The 22,852-nt window shown below is 49.2% G+C and overlaps 1 protein-coding gene across 5 annotated transcripts in view; it reads right to left on the minus strand.

Moving 5' to 3' along the window:
* Positions 1-22,153, minus strand: part of LOC137155237 (uncharacterized) — a 31,273-nt gene extending 9,120 nt beyond the window's left edge. For 2 of the 5 annotated variants that reach the window (XR_010920390.1, XM_067551436.1), the window contains exons 1-8: positions 21,984-22,151; positions 17,810-18,937; positions 14,783-14,999; positions 12,993-13,150; positions 11,426-11,527; positions 9,653-9,850; positions 8,195-8,745; positions 6,596-6,875 (exon numbers count right to left, since the gene is read on the minus strand). Coding sequence is in view for 4 of the 5 variants with exons in the window: in XM_067551436.1 (XP_067407537.1) it covers positions 6,596-6,875; positions 8,195-8,745; positions 9,653-9,850; positions 11,426-11,527; positions 12,993-13,150; positions 14,783-14,999; positions 17,810-18,683 (2,380 nt within the window). In the remaining variant the exon portion in view is untranslated. Of the gene's footprint in view, positions 1-6,595; positions 6,876-8,194; positions 8,746-9,652; positions 9,851-11,425; positions 11,528-12,992; positions 13,151-14,782; positions 15,000-17,809; positions 18,943-20,689; positions 21,056-21,983 lie in introns of those variants that run through there. The other 3 variants (XM_067551437.1, XM_067551438.1, XM_067551439.1) reach the window with 3 other exon arrangements.
* Between the last annotated feature and the right edge of the window lie 699 nt (positions 22,154-22,852).

Below are 22,852 nucleotides of genomic sequence, written 5' to 3' on the forward strand. Positions count from 1 at the left end.
CTGTCTGCAAATTGCCTGCTACTAAATCCAGGTTGCATGCTTCTCTACAGACCCTCTTAGCCTGCAAGCAGGACCCAGAAAAACCCTTGACATTTAAAGTAGCAACTTATAATTTTAACACTGTTTTCAATACACCACAACCTCAAGAACAAAAATTGAAACTGGGATGATTAAAGATGGGTTGAAGTTGTAACAAAGCCACTGACTGCTGGTAGCACAGATTGCCCAACAGCTCAGGGCATCTCTGAAAAGGAGGAGGCTCTTTACACAGCACAGCAGGAATTTAAGGCAAGTGAATGACCAGATTAATGCACATGACATGCAAACATCAACCACCACCTATTCCAAATGCCAGGACGGGGCAGCGGCACTGCAGGGGATTGGCCCATAAAGCTTAATATACATGTAGATTTATGTGTAATGGTGGTGAAAGGATTATTGGCAGTCCTGGAGACTGAAGGCCACTATTTCTCCATAGAAACAGGTGTAGTATCAAGACAGGCTTCCCCACAACACCCCTTGCTGGTGTTCACTGGTGCCAATGTGGAAAGACAGCTTCTAGCAGCAAGAGGAGAATTCTGTCTCCAGGGTCCATTCAGCTGTGAGGTAGACTGCTTAATGGGGTGATTAACACTTGTCCACTAGGAACCTGACTGGACATCAGTCCATTTTGTATAGGCTACCAAACACTGGGCACTATTGACATGTACAATATTAGAACCAGCAGTCTGCAGATCAAAGTCTTCATAGCCCCTTACTCATCCCCCCAGCCCTGAAGACACTCAGTCTCCACCCATCTGCCTAGCAAAACCTGCCTTCTGGACTACACCCACCAAATCATAGAAGATTAGAGTTGGAAGGGACCTCAGGAGGTCATCTAGTCCAACCCCCTGCTCAAAGCAGGACTAATCTCAGCTAAATCATCCCAGCCAGGGCTTTGTCAAGCCGCAGCTTAAAAACCTCTAAGGATGGAGATTCCACCACCTCCCTAGGTAACCCATTCCAGTGCTTCACCACCCACCCTAATGAAAATGTTTTTCCTAATATCCAGCCTAGACCTCCCCCACTGCAACTTGAGATCATTGCTCCTTGTTCTGTCATCTGCCACCACTGAGAACAGCCTAGCTCCATCCTCTTTGGAAATCCCCCTTCAGGTAGTTGAAGGCAGCTGTCAAATCCCCCCTCATTCTTCTCTTCTGCAGACTAAACAAGCCCAGTTCCCTCAGTCTCTCCTCATAGGTCTTGTGCTCCAGCCCCCTAATCATTTTGGTTGTCCTCTGCTGGACTCCCTCCAATTTGTCCATATTCTTCCTGTAGTGGGGCCCCCAAAACTGGACACAATACTCCAGATATGGCCTCACCAGTGCTGAATAGAGGGGAATAATCACTTCCCTCCATCTGCTGGCAATGCTCCTACTAATGCAGCCCAATATGCCATTAGTCTTCTTGGCAACAAGAGCAGACTGTTGACTCATATCCAATTTATTGCCTACTATAAGCCCCTGGTCCTTTCCTGTAGGACTGCTGCTTAGCCAGTTGGTCCCCAGCCTGTAGCAGTGCATAGGATTCTTCCATCCTAAGTGCAGGACTCTGCACTTATAGACTCATAGACTCTAAGGTCAGAAGGGACCAATATGGTCATCTAGTCCGACCTCCTGCACAACGTAGGCCACAGAACCTCACCCATCCACTCCTGTAATAAACCTCTAAGCTATGACTGAGTTATTAAAGTCCTCAAATCATGGTTTAAAGACTTCAAGGTACAGAGAATCTACCTGCAAGTGAGTCATGCCCCATGCTACAGAGAAAGGCAAAAACCCCCCAGAACCTTTGCCAATCTGTCCAAAGGCAAAATTCCTTCCTGACCCCAAATATGGTGATCAGTTAAACCCTGAGCATGTGGTCAAGACTCACCAGCCAGACACCCAAGAAAGAATTCTCTGTAATAATTCAGAGCCCGCCCCATCTAACATCCCTTCACAGGCCATTGGCATATCTACCACTAGTAGTCAAAGATCAGTCAATTGCCAAACTAGGCTGTCCCATCATACCATTGCCTCCATAAATTTATCAGGCTCAGTTCTGAAGCCAGCTAGGTTTTTTGCCCCCACTGCTCCCCTTGGAAGGCTACTTTGGAACTTCACTCCTCTGATGGTTAGAAACCTGTGTCTAATTTCAAGTCTAAACTTCCTGATAGCCAGTTTATATCCATTAGTTCTTGTGTCCACATTGGTGCTGAACTTAAATAACTCCTCTCCCTCCCTGGTATTTATCCCTCTGATGTATTTATAGAGAACAGTCATATCTCCCCTCAACCTTCTTTTGGTTAGGCTAAACAAGCCAAGCTCTTTGAGTCTCCTCTCATAAGGCAGGTTTTCCATTCTGCACAGCATCCTAGTAGCCCTTCCCTGCATCTGTTCCAGTTTGAATTCAGCTTGCTTGAACGTGGGGGACCAAAACTGCACAGTATTCCCAATGAGGTCCCACCAACGCCTTTTATAACGGTACTAACACCTCCCTATCTCTACTGGAAATACCGCATCTGATGCATCCACGGATTGCATTAGCTTTTTTACGGCCACATCACATTGGCAGCTCAGTCATCCTATGATCAACCAATATGCCCAGGTCCTTTTCCTCCTCTGTCACTTCCCTGTTGCATCCCCAGCTTATAGCAGAAATTCTTCTTATTAGTCCCTAAATGCATGACTTTGCACTTTCCACTATTAAATTTCATCCTATTTCTATTACGCCAGTTTACAAGGTCATCCAGATCTTCCTGTAGGATATCCTGATCCTTCTCTGTATTAGCAATACCTCCCAAGTTCACAAACTTTATTAGCACATTCCCACTTTTTCTGCCAAGGTGAGTAATAAAAAGGTTAAATAACATTGGTCCCAAGACCGATCCCTGAGGAACTCCACTAATAACCTCCCTCCAGCCTGACAGTTCACCTTTTACTATGACTCGTTGTGGTCTTCTCTTTAACCAGTTCCTTATCCACCTCCCAATTTTCATATTAATCCCCCATCTTTTCCAATTTAACTAATAATTCCCCATGTGGAACCGTATCAAATGCCTCACTGAAATCTAGTTAAATTGGATCCACTGCATTTCCTTGGTCAAAAATCTGTTATCTTCTCAAAAAAGGAGATCAGGTTGGTCTGGCACAATCTACCCTTTGTAAAGCCATATTGTATTTTATCCCAATTACCATTAACCTCTATGTCCTTACCTACTTTCTCTTTCAAAATTTTTTCCAAGACCTTGCATGCTACTGAGGTCAAACTAACAGGCCTGTAGTTACCCGGATCACTTCTTTTCCCTTTCTTAAAAATAGGAACTCCAGTCATACAGTACAGCCCCTGAGTTTATAGATTCATTAAAATCCTTGCTGATGGGCTTGCAATTTCATGTGCCAGTTCCTGTAATATTCTTGGATGGAGATTATCCAGCTCCTCTGATTTAGTCCCATTAAGCTGTTCGAGTTTGGCTCCTACCTCGGATGTGGTAATTTCTACCTCCATATCCTCAAACCTATTAGCCACCCTATCACTATCCCCAAGCTCATCATTAGCCTCATTAGATATTCAGCCATGCCTAGATTATCCTTAACTTCCACCCCTTCCTCAATGCTTAGCGATCCCACTTCTTCTTTCGTTGTGGCTATAGAACCTTTTACTATTTGCTTTAATTCCCTTTGCAAAGTCCAATTCTCACTTTATCTCTACATGTTCTGACCTCCAAGAGGTAGCTTTCCTTCCTTCTCTTTCCCATCTTCCACTCCTTGTAGGCCTTCTGCTTTCTCTTAATCACCTGTCTGAGATGCTTACTTATCCAGCTTCGTCTACAACTCTTGCCTCTGAATTTTTCCCCCTTTCCTGGGGATGCAGGCTTCAGATAGTTCCTGCAACTTTGATTTGAAGTAATTCCAAGCCTCCTCCACCTTTAGATCCACGAATTCTTTAGTCCAGTCCATTTCCCCAAATAATTCCCTTAATTGTTTAAAGTTAGCCCTTTTGAAGACAAAGACCCTAGTCACAGATCTATTTTTGTTTATCCTTCCATTTAGTTTGAACTGAATTAGCTCATGGTCGCGCAAACCAAGGTTGTCCCCTACAACCAGTCCTTCTATGAAGTCCTCACTACTCACCAATATCAAATCTAAAATGGCATCCCTCTTGTTGGTTTAGTAACTATTTGGTGAAGGAATCTGTCAGCTATAACATCCAGGGAAATCTGGGCCCTATTATTACTACTAGCACTTGTTCTCCAGTCTATATCTGGGATGTTAAAGTCTCCCATAAATCACACAGTTCCCAGTAGTATTTACTTCATTAAAAGCCTTAAAGAGGTCTCTATCCATATCCAAATCGGATCCTGGTGGTCTGTAGCACACCCCAAGCGCTATCCAAGGGGAAACTCTAGCAGTTTTCTTCCCCAATGTGATTTTTACCCAGACAGACTCTGTCTTATCAATTCTATCACTTCTAATTTCTTTACAGTCTACCTCATCACTGATATACAATGCTACTCCACCACTTTTGCCTTTATATCTGTCTTTCCTAAACAGCACATACCCGTCAATACTTGTATGCCAGTCGTGGCAACTATTCCACCATGTGTCTGTTATCCCTATAATACCTGATTCCACTTCTACCAGTAGTTCTAGTTCCTCCATTTTGTTACCCAGGCTCCTCACACTGGTATACAAATATCTTAATTTTTGCTGTTTGGCTTCGCTCACTTTCCTTACCTGATTTGGCACAGTCATTCTACTGCCAATATTGTCTATTAGACTGGCACCTACACTACCCTTCCTCTTAATGTCCGTTCTGCTCCCCACTGCTGTGTCCTTTCTTACTTCATTTTCCTCCCTCTCAATGCTAAAATCTGGCATGGAGATTACCTGGGCATCTCCCAACCATCTCCCCCAGCTCCCTAGTTTAAAGCGCTCTTAATTAGTTGTGCCAGCCTCCATCCTAGAAGTGCATTTCCTTCCCTGCTCAGGTGAAGTCCATGCCAGGAGAACAGTCCTCTGTCCATGAATGCCTCCCAGTAACCATACATCCCAAAGCCCACTGCCTGAGCCATCTGCTGATCATCAGAATCTTGTCATGCCTTTGTTGTCCTCCTCTAGGGACAGGCAGAATCCCACTGAAGATCACCTGAGCCTCGATTTCCTTAAGAGTTTTCCCCAGCCTGGCATAGTCTCCTTCGATACGTTCCAGTGAGACTCTAGCTATATCATTTGTACCCACATGAAGGACAAACAGTGGATTCTTTCCTGCTCCTGTTAGGATCCTCTTCAGGTTCACATCCCGTATCCTAGCACCTGCCATACAGCACACCCATCTGCTCTCCGGATCAGCTCCGGTTACAGGCCTGTCTGTTCTTTTCAGTAGGGAGTCCCCAATCATGTAGACCTGCTTTTTCCTGGTGACGATGCGATTCTCCAGCCTATCCCCTGTTCTTTCTGGCTGCCAGTCATCTCATCTACTATTCTCCTTTGCAATCCTCTGCAACCGTTCCTGTATCCTCCTGGGGCTCTTATTTGGGGATATCTCCATTGGCTCATCCACTCTGTGTATAGGACTAGCTGCTCTTCTCTTCTCCCTTATCCTCCCACTTTCAGTAACCACCTGCTGTGCCCCTTCTTCATTTTCTAACTCTGCAAACCTGTTTCTGAGCTCTATTTCTCCTTCACTAGCTCATCTTTTCCTCTGCTGGATTCTCACAGTCATATACTTCCACTGGTCACTTTCCTTAACCAGAATTCTCCCCTCAGAGTTCATTGGTCCTGCTTCCATCTTCAGGTCTGGATTTTTCCCTTCAACCTCCTCATTCCTTTGCTCCATCATCTGCTCCAACCCCCTTCTAACCTCTACCAGAGTTTCCACCTGCATCTCCAACCCTCAAATCTTCCCTTCCATCAGCTCTATGAGGTGGCACATCATACAAACGAAGCTCTTTTGTGTACATCCCACCGCTTTTGTGTACATCCCACACATCAGGATTGTGTACATCCCACCGCTTTCACATCTAGTCACCTTCATTGTCTCTTCCACTGCTCGAGTGACTACGACTACCACCCCTGTATCTGTCATAGCCTTCCCCCTTAGTTCCTGTCAGCGAGAGACACAAAAACAAAACAAACCCACCAAAAACCCCCAATGAGCACCCCATCAATACCAGAACACCACACACTCCCTCCCAAAACTCCTACTCAAACTCCCATTTTCAGCTCTGTTTGCTGGCTCCTGTAATGCTGCAGCTGTGCATCTGCCTGATTGAGTGGCTGCCTTTATAGGCCCCCTAATTAGGGAAGCCCCACCTCCTAATTAGGGTCACCTGATCTCAGTACACCAGGTAGTACCAGCTCCTGCAAACTGAAGGGGGAAAAGAAATCTAACACAAAACAAAAACAGACACACAACTCCACAAAACTCTGCCCCAAGGCCCTCTCAAACTCCCCTGTTTTCAGCTCTGTTTGCTGGCTCCTGTGCCACTGCAGCTTGTCCTTGTTGAAAAGAAAACCCCACAGTGTGAGAGTAAAGGAAGCACCTGCATGCAATACTCTATTATCAACCTTACCAGATCTGGGTGCTCCTGCTGGTGCAATCACAAACAAGCCTGTGGTCCCGACCGTGCCCTTCAGAGGGATGCTAGCATATGCTTTGCCATCCTGACCAGAGAAGAGCACCAGGGTATATCCTCCCAGGGTGGCTCCAGGTTTCCCCTTCAGCTCAATGAACTGGTAGGGGGTGGTGGTGTTGCCCAGGCTCAGCTCGTTGATTAGGACAGAGGGTGTGCTGGGAGAGGGTGCTGAGGAGTTGGTGCAGACATTTTCCCCAAATGGTGTTATCATAGTCACCTGCCAGAGACAGAAACACCAGGCTGTGGGGGCGGGAGGGCTCATTTCTAGCCTCTTTTCTTTAGGTGGAGGCACCTTCCTTAACAGCGCTGGCCTTCTACAGCCCCACACAACTGCAATCTGACTCCCCACGTGAAACAGGACCGTGCAGCACGGGCATGGCCTATACTCAGGATGGGGATGGCTTTACTTTCAAGCTGGACAGAAGGCAGCCGCTCCTCCCCACTATCTTCTTTAGGGTACCCCCATTCGAGATCTCTCACAACCCCCATCAGACTGCCAGAGAAAGCCTCCTTGTCCCTCCTCCACTAGCACTGCTGGGTCTGCTCCTGTCCTTTGGATAAGTCTCATTCCACGCTATCATTCCTTTCCCAACCATCAGTGGTCACTCTTTCATCCTAGCTCTTCTCCATGCCACACAATCCCCTCCCTCTGCATTGAGGCTGCTTGGATAGGAGGCTCTGGTATCGCTCCACAATTCCCTCAATAAGTACAGGTGGCAGCATCCCAGGACCTTGTGCCGTTGGCTAGCAAGCTTCCTTGCAGCTGCTGTGAACATACTACCTGCTTCAAAAACATATTTGTTGTGTGACTTTTGTGCCTGCCAAGTCCTCTGCTGGAAAAACCCTTATAAACATCAGCAGGAGAAGAGAAAACCCTTACAAAGCTTCAGCAGAGGAATCGGTGTGTGCTGGTTAAAGGGGGCTCTGCCAGAAACTTGAAATTTTAAAATTAAGAGGGATTAAAAAGAAAGACACCAAAACCAATCAATTCCAATTGAGTATGTCCTGTTAAATATTTCCTTCAAGTGAAAGGAAGTTGGGTTCCATGGCTGGTAAATTTTGTACCGCACACTGGACGTTACGCACCAGAGAAGCTGGAGAGTGAAAGGTGACTCGGGGTCCAATTTCTTAGGAGGAGAAGATGCCTTGTGCATTTGGGACCCGTTCAGAGAGAAGGTCCAGGATTTCTCAGGATCAGAAGCTTAGTGCCCAAGTTTCCTTCTCATGTATGGTCAGGTGAGGAATCACTTTTACTCATTAAGATCCTCAGCACCATGGAGGCCGATTCTATCCTTATTTTTGGCAGACTCAGATTTTGGCTGTGACGGTAATTTAGCTGCTGAGTCAGAAACCCTTTGTTCGGATAAGGTGTAGTGTGGAGCCATCACATGGTTAGCAGAGGGAATAGAAGTGTGAATGAGAGAGAACCAAATCTGGAGGCACGAGTAGCTATGAAGAGCCAGCCATATGTCAGCCTGATAGCTGGGTTCAGATCAGTCTGAGACCAATGGAGGCCAAACAGCTCCTTCCCCCTACCTGGAAGCTGCTGTGAAGTCTGGGGCTCTGGCTGTTACACCGGCTCAGAGACTCATCCTGGCTGCTGTGGGAGTCATCTTCATACAGGATATTCTGCCCTGGGGTCAGTACTTTGAGCAGCTTATCTGCCCTGTCAGACAGCCGGGACTTGTAGACCACTGCGTCCACCAGCCCCGCCTCGGTCACCTCCATGCCCACTCTGTAGGTGAGCGTGGTGCTGTGGTACAGGACCACGGCATCCACCCCATTCTGGATGGTGTTCGGAGGCAGGATGATCACAGGCCGTGGGGTCACCTTCGCACTCCCCACCAGGAAGTAGCCCAGCTCGTTAGTATTGTAGCCCGTCAGGTTCACCACTTTGTAGGCCTGGTTGTTTTTGCCATTATAAAGGACCAGCCAATAACTATGGAGGTCAAAAAGTGTCCGCCCGGTGTAGAGCAGCTCTATGTACTCCATATCTTCCTGGCCTCCCGGATTGTCCGGATTCACCTCGTTGATGAGCAGCTCAGCTGCGCGGGAAGGCGGCTCCCGGGTCCCTTCTGATGAGACACCTTTAAGAGCAAAAAAATACCATCACCTTAGACTTGGCTTGGATCTTGCTTCCTGCAGCTAGACAGGGTGCAAAATCCCCTATGCAAAATTCCATTAGACACCATCAGGAACTGCAAACGCTGCCTCTTGGGCTGGGCAATGGTAGTTAGAGTCTCTAATTTGCTTTGAAGACATAGGGCCAAATTCAGAGGGGAGTCTATGGGCAGAGAGAATCGAGGCTGACGTGTAATCTACTGATGAAAGTGCTATGTAAGAGTTAGGTGTCATCACTCCACACATACACCCCCTTCTTTCTGACTCTTACTGATTTCTGTTGAGATAGCCCTCCGGAGCCACAATCAGGGATCAGAGCCTCATTGCATTCGGCACTGTACAAACTAGTAGCAGCCTAGATTCCCCCACTTATTGACCTGAGAGGTGAACTGCCCCCTGTGTGAGACGTTAGCCCAAGTTAAGGTAACTCAAGCGCCAAGGCACTGGAGGAGTGTAGCTAAATCCTTCCTCTGGCTCCTCATGGTACAAGTGAAAGCATCTGTGACTCCCTCACTTGTCAGCACATGGGTAGGAATAGATCTAAGACACACCCGGCCTCTTGGTTTGGTCGATAAAGAACGAAGTGCCAAGTATTCTCCTCCATGAAATGCTCCAGCCCATCCCAAAAAGACATCAGAATTCCCCGCTCACCGCCAGCCCCTATCAACCAACAGGACCAGGGCTTGCCAGTTAAGCCAATGCATCAAGATAGACTGGATCTAGTAACTGGCTGGAGGGGGTGGATGGAAGAATTCAGGCAATGTCAGATACTTCCCACTCAACTAACATGGAACGGAATCCCTCTGAAGGAGCTAGAGACACATGTCTGACTTCAGAGGCCCGGTTTTCCCCAGTCAGGATGACGACTAGTACCTGGAGGAGATTCCGTGACATCAGCATCTTTGGAACAGGCCTTTTCCACGCTGGCATTCCAGCTGCTGAAGCTTGCTGCCTTTGGGCTCTCTAGGAAGCTGGTGAAGGCCTGTGCCAGGCGGCTCAGCTGCTCAGCTGACTTGGCAGTCAGGAGCACAGTGAATACAAGCTCTGTGCCCCGGCATGTTGCAACAGGATCTGAAGAGGAAAGCAGAGAGCTGCATCAGCTCCATCCCAGTGGCACCTTATCAGGACATCTTCTACCACCACCTGGCTCCCGGTGGTAGAATTTAGCCATAGACCCTTTCATCACCACCCCTTCTTTGTATTTCACTCTCTGACAGCTGCCCAACAGCAGCCAGATTGGTCCCATAAGCAGGGTCTGAACACAACTTCTCCTTGTCTGTGTTAGTGGTGGAGTCGTGGTCAGCATCACGTCAGTTTGCTCAACTCTCCGTGGCCATGTTCTACCATAGCAACATGTTGGCTGGATGTGCACTGCAAAGAGTGAGCTCAGTGCTTGCTCCACTGCCACACAGTTTAACTTGGGCAGAGCCATAACATGGTCCCCAGTGCACATCAAAGAGGAAGCCTTAGAAACAAAAACCTAGTCACTGTCTGTTACTGTCCCGTACTGCAGAACTGAGTTAATCTCCCTACTGTAGCATCGATGTACTGGCTGGTTCGGGGGCTCATGCACTGGGCCTTTCTCACTCTCTAGCTAACTGGGTGCAAATCTAACTCAGGTCAGCCAGGTTATACTAGAGACACCCACCAGAAATCTGCACCAAACCACCACACAAAACTGCATGACAGCAAAGGCTCAGGGATGGAATAGCAGCGGCAGCTGCAGGTTGTAGTAAGAAGTGAGAGCTTAAGGCCTGTAAAACAGGCTAAGGCCTAAATGGAAAAAGCCGAGTGAACAAAAGTATAAGGGGTCACTCAAGTTAACTGAGACTGGTATAGGAAAGTGCTGATTCTGCAAGGTTGTAAGACTGCCAAAATATTACTAAAATATGTAGTAGGTATAAGAGGTACCAAGACACTAACTCTCTGAAATGACACTTTGATGGGTAGAAATGATACATGGAGTGGCGGTGCCCAAATCAGCCAATCAACGGAAAAAGGTGGTATTAGACTACGTCAGGAAGGTGGCAACTACCTACGTGAAAGGGGGCAGACCTAAAGTGTATGTAACAGTGTATAAAAGAGGATGTCAGAGGGAATACCGGTGTCCGGTCTAGGGGATAACGGAAAGTCCCGCCGTTGGGCCGAGACCATTGTAACGCCGCCAATATGAAACTGACCCAGAGATACTCTGTAAGTCATTTCTCATTGTGCCGCACGCAATAAACCTCGCTTGGGCGCCTTCGTTGCTCAGCTAATCTGTGGTCGTGTCGACTCATTCGATCGTGAGAGCCGTCTCAGTTCCCTGGCCAGAGCTGGGACAGCATCTACACAGGGACACACGCACGCAGCCTACACTGATAAATACCGGTGACAGCATCTACCAACACACCGAGTACAACACAGGTCAGGACTAACATGCGTTGGTAGAGCTACATTTGGGGCTACAGCTCAGCACCTGTCTGTACTGCACCTGTCCCTAGCCAGCACCAGCCGTTGCCACAAGCAGCAAATTCTCTCATGCTTAAAAATAAAATAGTTCGGCTTTATCAGAGGAGGTGGAAATCCAGCAATGAAGCCAGGTGCAGTCCACTGGCAGAGTAAGCCCCAGCCAACTTGGGTCTCAGAGACCTCACCCTCTCTCACCTTTGAAGTATGCAGCAGACATTCCACAGCTGCACAGCTTGTCCAAAGCCTGTGCTAGAGCCGTCTGTATCTCATATGTCCCCAGGAGCCACTGTTGGCAATCTGAGAAAGAGAGAGAGCAGGAGTGACCTGAAGAGGTGAAGAATCCATCAACAAGAGCCCCATGTTCAAGGTTATCACCACCCGCTGCATCCCTGCTGTTGGTTACAGCCCCAAGAAGACCAGACAGGGCTACATCCTGCAGGAAGTCCAGGGACCTAGGGACTCTGGAGGTTTAGCCTGGGGGAAGAGGAGTGAGAACCCGCCTTGAGGGATGGGGGCATGCAGAACCAGATACCTGGCCCCAGCAGCCCTCCTCCAGGATTAAACATCTACTACAGGAACTGCTAAAGCCCAGAGCCAAGGGGTCAGGATGACTTCCCTGCTTCCAAACACCCCAGACTTCGGTGACAGTCTTGGGGCTGTCTTTCTTCTCACATCTGCACCGTTTGTAGCCTCATGTGTTTCGGGAAGGTCAGCAGATATAGGGCACTCATTAGGAGATCTTGATTCTGGTCCTAGCCTTGCCGCTTGACTCCCTGGGTCACTTCCCCACTTCCTACTTTCCTTGTGAGCATGGGGGCAAGCATTCCTGCCTGTGATGAGGTGGGCCAGGGTTCGGTTCCCCCAGAGGGGGCTGCATTTTAAAAGTTGTGAAGAGATGATGGGGCGAAGTTCTCTGGCGGGCGCTATGCAGGTCAGGCTAGAGGATCGCAATGGTCCCTTCCAGCCTTAAAAATCTGTGACTCTCTGGGCCTCAGTTTCTCTGCCTGTGAAGTGGGGATAACGCTGCCCCCATAACTGTTTAGCTCTGTAAAGTGCTCTAAGTGCTTAAATGTTATTAACCCTGCATATTCAATTCAACTACACGAGCTGAAGACTGCTCTGCCTCAGGCCTCATTAATGGCGGTATTGGCTTCAGTTTGCAAGATGGAGTCTGCATTATTGGGAAGAACATGGCTGATTTTTTTGACTTGCCATCAGAGCAGTTTGGATCTGGAAGTCACTGGGCATGAAATCCACCCTTGGGCAGAGAGGGTTTATGCACCAGTGAAGCCCAGAGGGTTTCCGTGACTCATAGGCGGCTTAGTGTCAGCTCTCCACACAGGGTGGTATTCACCTTTGAGAACAAACATGGGACCCCGCAACGTTCCTTTTAAGGCCCCCATTTTCTTGGGGTGGGGGAGGGGAGCATTTCTCCCCACCTGCTCCTGTCTGTATCTGAAGCTGGAACAACGGGGAAGCACAGCTAAACTGAGAGCTCGGGGCTCATGACGCAGCACTGTACAAGACTGACGGCCACTTTTCTTTTTGGACAAATGCCTTGTGCTAAGCCCACTGCCCCTGACATTTTTACAGCCGCTCTGGTAACATCTGAGCCCCTCCCGGTAGAAGCTGGGCAGTAGAAGGTGAAGTTTGAAGTAGGCTCCTTGGAGTTTATCCACCTCTTTGTCCCCTTTGGGGCAGTTTGTTAGGTTCTCTGTGAGGGTCTCAGCTACCGGGAGCAGAGAAGGTGTCTAGGACCCACCTGCTGCATGGAGGCAGAGGGAGATAGGCTGGCTGAAGCGACTGCTGGGGCAGTCATTGAACTGTCCGGGCGTGGGGTTGCTGAGGGTGAAGATGGAGGAATCCCGAGTCACAGAGCAGCAGCTGCACCGGCTCATGGACATGTTGCCTGGCTGGTGTCTGAAAGAGGCAGAGGGAAATGTGATCTGCAGCCCACACTTCTGGGTGCTTCTGACTCATTAACGGCGCTTGTACCATGAGCTGATGCCCTATACCTCTGCCTTCCCCACCCAAAAGAAAGAGTTGCCCTGTCCTCTGTCACCACTAGCCTTCTGGAAAGACGCTGAAGAGCTCATTAAAGACTGTTGTGTTTTCAACCCACCCCTCCTCTTCCAGTGTGCCACTGTCTACCTACTTCCCCCTTCCATTCACACATCTCCAAAATGGATGCAGCTCTACACAGTCCACCGGGGGGAGGGATTCAATGGATGTATGGACAGGCCAGAGTAGGGTGACCATCCAGCCCTTATTTTAAGGGACCTTCCCTTATTTTGTTGATCGTCCCTTCGGGCAACCACTCAGCTCTTATTTTAAGAACTATGGCAGTGTATTAAAACTGACCATAAGGATAATTTGAAACATTAAATTGAAGCTGATGATAATTGCATTGTATACCCGAGGGCAGCAGAAATGTACACTTGGGAGAAAAATCCATGATATGTAAAGGGAAATGTTCCTTAAACAAAGCATTGTCCTTTATTCTTCATGTGGTTTCCCTTATTTCCATCCAACAAAGGTGGCCATCCCAGGCCAGCGTGACCTAGCTGACTAAGGGAGATGCTTACCCCGGTTTCGATGCAGCAGCTAGCTCAGATCCCAGGGACTAAGGCTGGCACGCAGTGTGTAAGCGGCTGCCCAGATTATAGCAGGACACAGCAACTCCCAGGCCAGAGGCAGACTGTGTTCCCTGGGGCGGGCAGAGGGACGTTGAAGGGAGGGAAATGTTTGGAGCGAATGGAATTAAGTCACAACTGGTTCTGATGCAATTGACTCAACAAGGATCCCAGCTGGTTTCCGCTGAACCCTCCTCCTCCTCCTCCTCCTCCATAGAGACAGATCTCCAGCTTTGGAGCTAGGGCACTGGCCTTCATTTTAACTAATTAGAGGTGCACGTTCAGTCACAGTTCCTCTGTCAACACCACAGACGAGGCTTTTTCTATTCTCTTCTACCTACTTGTCCAACCCCACGCCCAGCACGGTCCAGTCCATTCCCTCAGCCTGCTTACGCCCCAGCCTCATTCATTCCACCATTTGCTACCCCCACCAGCTGCCCTTGGTCACTCGTCACCCACGTTTATCCCTACTGACCGAGACGCCCACTAGAGAGTCTTGTTCTGATTGACAGCAGGGGATTGTGAGAAATGGGGTGGATCCAATCATGCCCATCATAAGCTCGGCAGAAGGAGCCAGTGCTTTCTTTGAGGGGGTTGAGGTGGAACTGAAATGGGCCAGTGTGTTCCAGGCCAGACTTGAGACCAGGGAGGACAGTCCGGCAAATCAAGCAGTGAAGAAAGGCTGGTGTGGGGTGATGCCACCATCAGGATGAATGGAAAAGTCACGGCTTGACCAGAGAACGCTCATGCCAGACAGTAACCCACTCAGTTGCTACCAGGGACTCCCCTACATACATCTCACAGGGGACCAAGACTCGCTTCAGGGTCTGCTCTTTGCTTTGGACAAGCAAAATCCAGTCCATTGAGCAAAAGTATTCTCAGACCCCACCAACCCCTCCCTACCGGGCTGGCTTCTCACCTTTTAGTCTCAAAGGCCTGTCTCCCAGGGGTCAGGATCTCCAGGAGCCCCAGGTCTGTACTGCCATTGCTCGTGTACACGAAGGCATCCAACAGGTTGGTCGCAGATGCCGCTTTCCCTAGTGTGAAACTGCTGCTGTTTCCAAAGTACAGGGCGACAGCCTGGGGCCCAGCGTCAAGGAGAGAGCTGCTGGCGTTTGGTGGGAATGGCAGGGCAGCTGCATCACAGGAAGGAATGAGGAAGATCAGAGTAGATGCGGTGAAGAAAAAATTACAGAGCATGAAACATACAAAGTGGCAACAGCTCAGCAGGGAATTAACAGAGCCCAGGGTCAGCAGATCACATCACACAGCACGGGGAGGGTTAATTTCAGTGTCTAGCTCCCTCTCACCCCAACTCTCCTCTACCATTTATGCTGGCAATTTTTACAAAGAAGTTTCTTTTCGGCTGCCACATCCCATCCATCGCTCAGCCCAGAGGTGGATTTTGTGGGGGAGTTTTAGCAGAGCTGGTCCTGCTGTATGAGTTCTGCTTGATATAAAGTGAGGATATGTTAAAAGGCATAAATAAAAGGGGACAGAGCTAAGGTTGAAAGTTCAACCTTGATTTTGCTGCATTTCCTTATTTCCCCCCTCATTTTTATTGTGGCATTGACACTATTTTATTTCATTTGTTAGCTGATTGACATTGCAGGAAGTGGAATGTTAATAATATTTTTATAGCATTTTCAACTCAAGAATGTTAAACATTAAGGAATGAAACCTCAATACTCCTAAGAATCAGGGATGTCCTATCCCTGGTTTCCAGATGAGGAAGAGGCACAGGGGATAGAAGTTATTGACTAGTGACAGCATGAATGAATTCCTAGTCCTGTGCTTTGGCTACTAACGTGTGCATTCTCATACGTAGCCCAGCTGGAATTTGGCCTGGACACTATTCTATTAGAATTCTTAGTACAGCACCTCACAGGGCAGTCGCTTAGCACTTGGAAGCACTGGGGCCTAGATCTCCACCATTGCCCTAGGCAAGATTTTCAAAAGAGGCTAGTGATTTTGGGTGCCTTAATTTTGGAGGGGGGAAGGGGGGCTCCCATCTTGAAAGTCCTGATTTTCAAAAAGTGCTAAGTGCCCATTCTCTGATAATCAGGTTCTTTTAAGACGCCTCATTTTGGGGGCTCCCAAAAATGTAGGTACTCCAAAACACTACTCTTCTGAAAATCTTAGCCCCCCCACTCAGAAAATACAAAGTAAAAAAAAAAAAAGCCCTTAAGAGGTACGGGCAGAACCTGTTCAACGTTTCACCTGAAACATGGCATTTCCACAAACAGCACAGCATCGCCTACTGCAGTCCTGGGGAACTGGTTTCATATGGACTTTTGAGCCCCTTACTGAATTAGCAGCATTAACATATTCCACAGGAATCTCCCAGCCCATCAGGCTACCCCTGCTTGGCTTGAGACAGGAGAAGATCCCAGCCAGAGGTAGCATAGTTTACCAGTTAGCTTGAATCCCCTTAGCTTTGTCATAGATCTCGAAGTACAGATTAAAGTACAGATGATGTAAATGTAAAGCACCATCTTGCTGAAATAAAACAGGAACATCATGAGTGGATTGTGGCAATTTGAATTTTGGCAAGAGAAGCAGAGATTATTTAAAGTGACCAGTGTTTTAAAGGGACATGGTCGACTTAAAAAACTTTGGCCAGAAAATGTTTTACCTGCTGTTGCTACAAGCAGGACTTAAAGTTACTGTGGAAAAAGAGAAATTTCCCTTAATCTTTTTCAGCTAACTTTGTGCATTTAGTAGCACTTTTAGTTTCCTCTTTAGTCAGTTTCCACATTCATCTGAATCTCTCTCTCAGTCTTATAGGAGAGAAACAAAATCTAAGTTCTTATATAACTTTCAGTGTTGCGGTATCTAGGTTCACAGCCTTTACGGTGCTTATCTCCACACCACATCCTTTCTGTGAGATAGGTCAGCACTAGTATAGCTGAGATAGTGAAGCACAGAGGGAGTAACTCCAGGGTTACGCAGGAAGTCTGTGGCAGAGCAGGGAACTGAGTTTCAGGCCAGCTACCTAACCATTAAACCATCCTTCTTCCCAACACACACACGTGTGCAAAAGTGTAACTGCAAAACCATGATATTTGGAAGGACAAGTCAGGCGAAGGACCTGAAACTACTTTTAGCTCATTTGTTTTAGACTGGTTAGATTTCACGTTAGCATCTCTAAGTGATCAATCTGTTTGTTAAAAAGTAGTCAGCGTTCTGGGTATCTAATGTAACTGCACTGCAGTTTTAAAAACTATAAATAAGAGTCCTGTGTTTGTAGGAGATGACTAATGAAACCTGACTCATGGAGTTACACAAGACCGCTGCCGAGTCAGTGCCTCCATCAGCCAGATTCCTCCTTTTGGATGGCCATGTTTAATAAGATATTTGTTCCCCATCCATTAGTCAACAGGAAATGTTGGAAGCCAGGAGAAGTTCAGATCCCAGCCCAGCCAGTCAGCATGAGCCTAGTCTGGTAACTTCGCAGCTGGTTCATAACAGAAAAAACTACACTGGTATTATGGGGGTTGGATTTTTTTAAATGGGGGTACGGAAAGTCCTACTTTGCCCTACACAATGGTTGCCCTTGGAGGATCTCTCGAGGAGAGGGCAAGTGTCAGCCCCATATGGGGAAACTGAGGCACAGAGTGGGGACGTAACTTGCCCAAGATCATACAGCAGGTCAGCTGCGGATCTGGGAACAGAGCCTAGTTTATCCAACAGCACTGCTTCTCCAGAAAAAGCAAATGACACGTTCTTCCACAGTCCCCAAAACGGGATCAAATAGCTATTGTGAGCTCCCTGAGGTCTTTTACTTTTGGGGGCCCCTGCCAAGGGGGAGGGAGTAGGGAAAGAGGAAGGCTAGCAATGACAGGAGGACAGTCAGACTCTACTCTCCTTGCACCCATGACCCCTGCTCTCAGACATCCACGGTAGCCTGAAGAGTGGGGTCTTACTTGGGTGTTTTGGGTCCTACCTGGGGTTTTGGCTTGGGAAGGACCAATGAGAAATAACCCTTCTGGAGAGGTTTTGCCATAAACATCCATGAAGAAATAAACCTCTTTGGTCCATCCGTTGATCAGCACCAGAACCAAGTCCCTCAGGCCAGTGGAAGGAGGTCCTTGAAGCTCTATGAATTGAGACTCCTTGGCAGAGACCACAGCATGAACCTCGCTGATTAGCACTGCAGAAGCATTCAGCTGGGAAGAGGGGATGCAGTGGTTATCTGTGCCTGGGGTAGGCATGGCCACTTGAAAGATCCACTGAGAATCCTCCCCGTGGCACCTTTCTATCGACTCGTCCATGGTCCTGAAGGTTGGATCCTCCAGGAAAGCATCCCTGTCAGGAGTCAGCACACTGAGCAACACGTCTGCTCTGTCAGCCTTCCGAGACTTATGGACCAAGGCGTCCACCAGCCCCTCACTGGTGACCCTCATGCCCTCCTGGTAGTTCCCCTTCCCATAATACAGGGCAATGGCATCGGGCCCGTTCTGGATAGTGTTCTTAGGCAAGATCACAGAGGGCTGGGGTTTCACCGTGGAAGACCCAACAAGAAAGAACCCTTGATTGTCAGTGACTTTGCCATGAAGGTTCAGGACTTTGTAGGCCTGGTTGCCATTGCCATTGTAAAAGACCAGGTAGTAGTCATCCAAGAGGGCCTCTCGGCCGCTGGTGTGATAGAGCTCCACAAACTCAGAGTTGTCTTCTCCCGGGTTGTCTGCATTGATTTCATTTATCAGGAGCGAGTGCTCTGTCTTCTGGTCCCTGGGCTTCTTGATGAGGTTCTGAGAAGATGCCTCACGAAACAGTATGCACATGAGCACCACAGTAGTCATCAGCTGTCCGGCCATTAGGTCTCCAAGTCCTAAAATGCTGGGATTTCTAGTCCAGTTCAAAGCAACAGGGCTCACACGGGGCCAGCGATGAATGGAATTCTGTTCAGCAACACAGCCTCCTGTCCAGGCTTGGATGGCGACAGAAGACTTTAGATCCCAACACCGACAGGAGACTCACAGCTCTTCTGGGACCCCAAGGGCGGAGAAAAGGGGAAATGCCACAAAAATCGGATGGAGAGAGGATCGGTCAGATGAGGGACTTCCCAATGCTGCTCTTTGAAAAGAGAAAAACACACATTAAGGAAGGAGCGTGAAAAAAATTCCAGGGGAATTTGATGGCATTAAAGAGCTCTATGTACCCAAAGGCATCTGATACAAAGCTGCTCCACTAAACACCACAGCAACCCACCCTTCACTGGAGCTCTCAGATGATGCAAGAATGAGACACTAGCAAGGAACAGAGCACGGAAGCCCCTCTCCCAGCTGTGTGTCCTGACTGCCACCAGCTCCACTCCAGCTCCTTAGTTACCCATCAGCCTGATGAGTTAAGTGGCTCATAAGCCCCCAATATTAGTGTCTTTCTCAAAGCTCCTAGAACAGAAGGCAACTGGGCAGCCTGATACACTGCTATGGAGGAGGCGAATCCTTCACCAGCAAGACCAGGGCCTCCCTCAGTGACTGGCACAGCCAGCAGCTGCCTGTTCCCATTGTGGTGCCTAGCTAAGTCTCCATGCTGCTCTCATTAGATATCAGTAAGCTGTAATGTGTGGAGTTCCTCCTTTCTTCCCCCGGCCTCTACAGGTTACCACCTGTAGCCACCGTCCTTCAGCACATCTGATCCCACTCCTCTAGGGCCTGCACGACCACACCATCCACTCCCATCTGGCTCAGCTGGTCACACAGGGAAGGCTGAACTCCTGAACTGTCCTTCTCCCTCCACTTCATTCCCAGGTTCCTGAGTTCAGGAAAAGGGCAGGTGAGGACAGGGATAGGCCCAGAGGGTTTCACTGGGGGATTGGTGTGTACATTTCAGTACAGCCAGCAGCTGGCTGCGATGTTCTGATGGGGACCCTTCAAGTTACGCGCCACCAGGCTCCAGGCGACCCTAGTTACCTCTTCACCCCTCGTTGCACTGGCCCTGTGTTTCTAGAGCTGGTAAACCAAGTCCTCCGTGTTATTATAAACCCTGTGGGAGGGAGCAAGGCAAAATGAATTTCTTTGCTAACTGCCATTTCCTTTCCTTCCCCAGACACTCTGTGTGCCAGATAAGCTCCTAAGCTGCTTGCCTCATGCTTGTACTGTGTTCGCCATTTCCGCTCTGCAAAACACTGCTGAACGTGGCATGGCTGGAGATATATTTTTCCAGCCCCAAAAGGAACAGCCTGGCACAGCTAGTCACTCGCTGACGATGCTCGTGGGGCAGGTGACCGATTCTCCCAGGGAAAGAACAGCGCAACCGTTTCTGAAACCAGCTCTAGAAATGGGAGTTGGGGAGGAACTGACTAACTAAGACACTTAACCAGGTCAGACATTTTCCCCGCTTCGTGAGAGTTTCTGTTAAAAGTCAGCCCATCATGTGCCTATTTCAGAGGAGCTGAACACAGTCTAGATGCATGGGCAGGTGGCATGTGTGATAACTTCTATACCAGATCACATCACACGCAGGCCTGGGAGTCAGACATTCTATTCACAGCTCCCACACACCATGGGTCCTTGAGCAAGTGACTTTCCCTCTCTCCCCATTTGTACCCGAGGTATAACAACAGTGGCCTGCCTCACAGGATCCCAGGAGGCTTCATTACTTAAAGTTCAATGTGGTTTCCTAGAGGAGGCTACAGCAAGTCACGATGTCCAGCTGCACATCTATTGCACAAACCACAGCCTGACACAGCATTGATCCGTACCAGGAGATCACAGCAAACATTGCAACATCGGGCATTGCACAACAAGCGCTGGAAGGCTCAGGAAAACAAGAAAGCTCAAACAACATGATGCCAGTCCTTGCTGGCTGCACTGATTACCTGGCACAGTTTGCACAGGAGAGAGAATATGCAGAAAATAGCAGGGTCTTTGCCTCCCTTCCAGGTAACGCAGCAGAAATAAAACCACAGGAGAGGTGGGGTTGAAAGGATAGAACCTTATCCCAGAAAAACAAAAAGCAGATGCTTTTGCCTTGATGGGGGTGGGAGCGTGTCGCTTGAGAGCCCACTTCCCATGTCCTTGAATACAGGTTATGATGAGACATAAACAGGACCTTCCAAAAGAGATTACAGAGGCACTGTCACCTTAAATAAGAACATGTTTTCAGAGGTAAGTACTACTTTTCTAAAAGTAACCCTGAGCTTGGAGAGAAAATAGCCGCCTCCATTTCCCCCGTCTGCTAACTTCTATTTGGACGACACCACTTCTTGTACCCTGTGCCTCGCTGTTCTCGGACAGCCCCGTCCAGTGTCTGGGCAGTGTCCGGTTTCCAGTGTGCATCTTCCATAGGGTGACCGGGGCTCACAAGACACGAAAGGCCCAGGGAACCGGACTGGAAATGTTGGCAGTGGATTCAGAGGGGCAGGCAGCCGCCCCAGGGCTGAAAGTGGTTTCCATCATATGCAACCTTTGCAGTTTGGTTCAGTGGCTCTCAGCCCCCCCACTGCACATTGTTCCAGGCCTGCCCGGCCCGCTCTTAATTCCTTTCACACAGGCCTGGATTTCAGGGGCCAGCGTCCCAGGGAGGAAGCTGACCGTCCCATGGGCTGTGCTGAGGACGGAGGGGGCGAGCTCAGACAAAGGGAAGCAATGAGGGGTTCACACGTCCCCGTTCCCAGGTGCCCCCCGCGGTAAATCCAGGGCAGATTCCCCGCCGCTGCAGCCCTTGGTGAGCAGGGCACAGCTTGTCTCCTGGCTAATTCAAAGTGCGGACAGCCCCTGCCGTGCCAGACCCCGCGGAGGCACGGTCCGGGCTCTTCCCGGAGACAAGCCCCAGCCCCGCGGCTAGAAACCCGGGAGGGGAACCGAAACCGCAGCCCGGCGGTCACCTACCTGCGCCGCGCCGCGCCGCGCCGCTCTGCTCCCCGCCAAGCGCCCTGTTCACACTGGCTCTACGGGAAACTTGTCTCCATCTCAGCAGGGGCTGCTGCCGCCCACCCCCGGGTTTAAGGGGCAGGAAATGCTGCATGTGTAGCAGGCGTCTCTCTCTGAACAAGAAAGGAAGTGGTGGCTCCCCGCCCTCGGTGAATTCTCTTCATTTTCCCCCTCGGACCCTTCTTAAATCGGTTCCCCTCTGTGTCACTTTCCAGTGTGCCCCCTGCAGGAAACGCCTACCTGTCCCTTTAGGAGCTCTTCAAACCCCCGGCACTTCCTTCTTTTCTCCTGCGGGCCCCGTTCCTCGCAGAGCTAGAAAAAGCCCAACCCGGGCAGGGACTGGAGATCTGGCCAGAGGACTTGGGGGTGGGGAATATTGTGATTTCCTACGGTGAGAGCTCAAGGCAGGAGGGCAGAGCTGCTTACAGCTTCACTGCCCCGCTTTGGGGAGAGGAGAGGAGAGGGCTGGATCAAGCAAACAAGATCGACTTTTAGAAAAAACTAGAGGCAAGAAAGACATGCCTGTTTGCTGGTGTTCAACAGGGAAGGTGGAACTGCCTGGCCCTGCCTGCCACACTGGTTACCGGGCACCCGTATCCCACAGACACTTCTCCATCCATCCACCCCCCTGTCTTTGCTCCAGAGAGGAAATGCACCTTTATACCAACCCTGCAAAGCTGGAGTGGCCCAGGGCAGGCCCATTTCAGCCTGCCACTGGATGGCAAGAGGATGTGAAGAGAGCGCTCTTGAGATCTGAAGGCCAGTTATGGACAGAAAAGTGGCTATGTAAAAACAGAGCCTTCGTAGTCCACGGACCCACTTCCAGTCTGTGTCCGCATGTCAGGGGCTAACTCCAGGTCCATTTGTCCCTGGTTTTAGTCCCGTTAGTCCCACAGGGCCCGGCTCTAGGGGAAGGAGCTGAAATCTGCTCTGGCTCCTGCACAACAGTCTCCACCTAAATCTCACGGGCAAAATCTGATCCCTAAGGCAGGTACCCCCCAGGAATGACCCTTCACCCTGCTCCACCCTTCAGCTGGGGCAAGGTGCTGACACCAATCCCAGCTTGACTTTCAGCACCCCGGCTGGCAAGTGGAAAGTCATCTTTCAGT

The sequence above is a fragment of the Emydura macquarii genome, unplaced genomic scaffold (genome assembly GCF_026122565.2).
Source record: "Emydura macquarii macquarii isolate MOO-44397 ecotype Brisbane River unplaced genomic scaffold, CSIRO-AGI_Emac_v2 contig_1348, whole genome shotgun sequence".
Taxonomy (NCBI): Eukaryota; Metazoa; Chordata; order Testudines; family Chelidae; genus Emydura; species Emydura macquarii.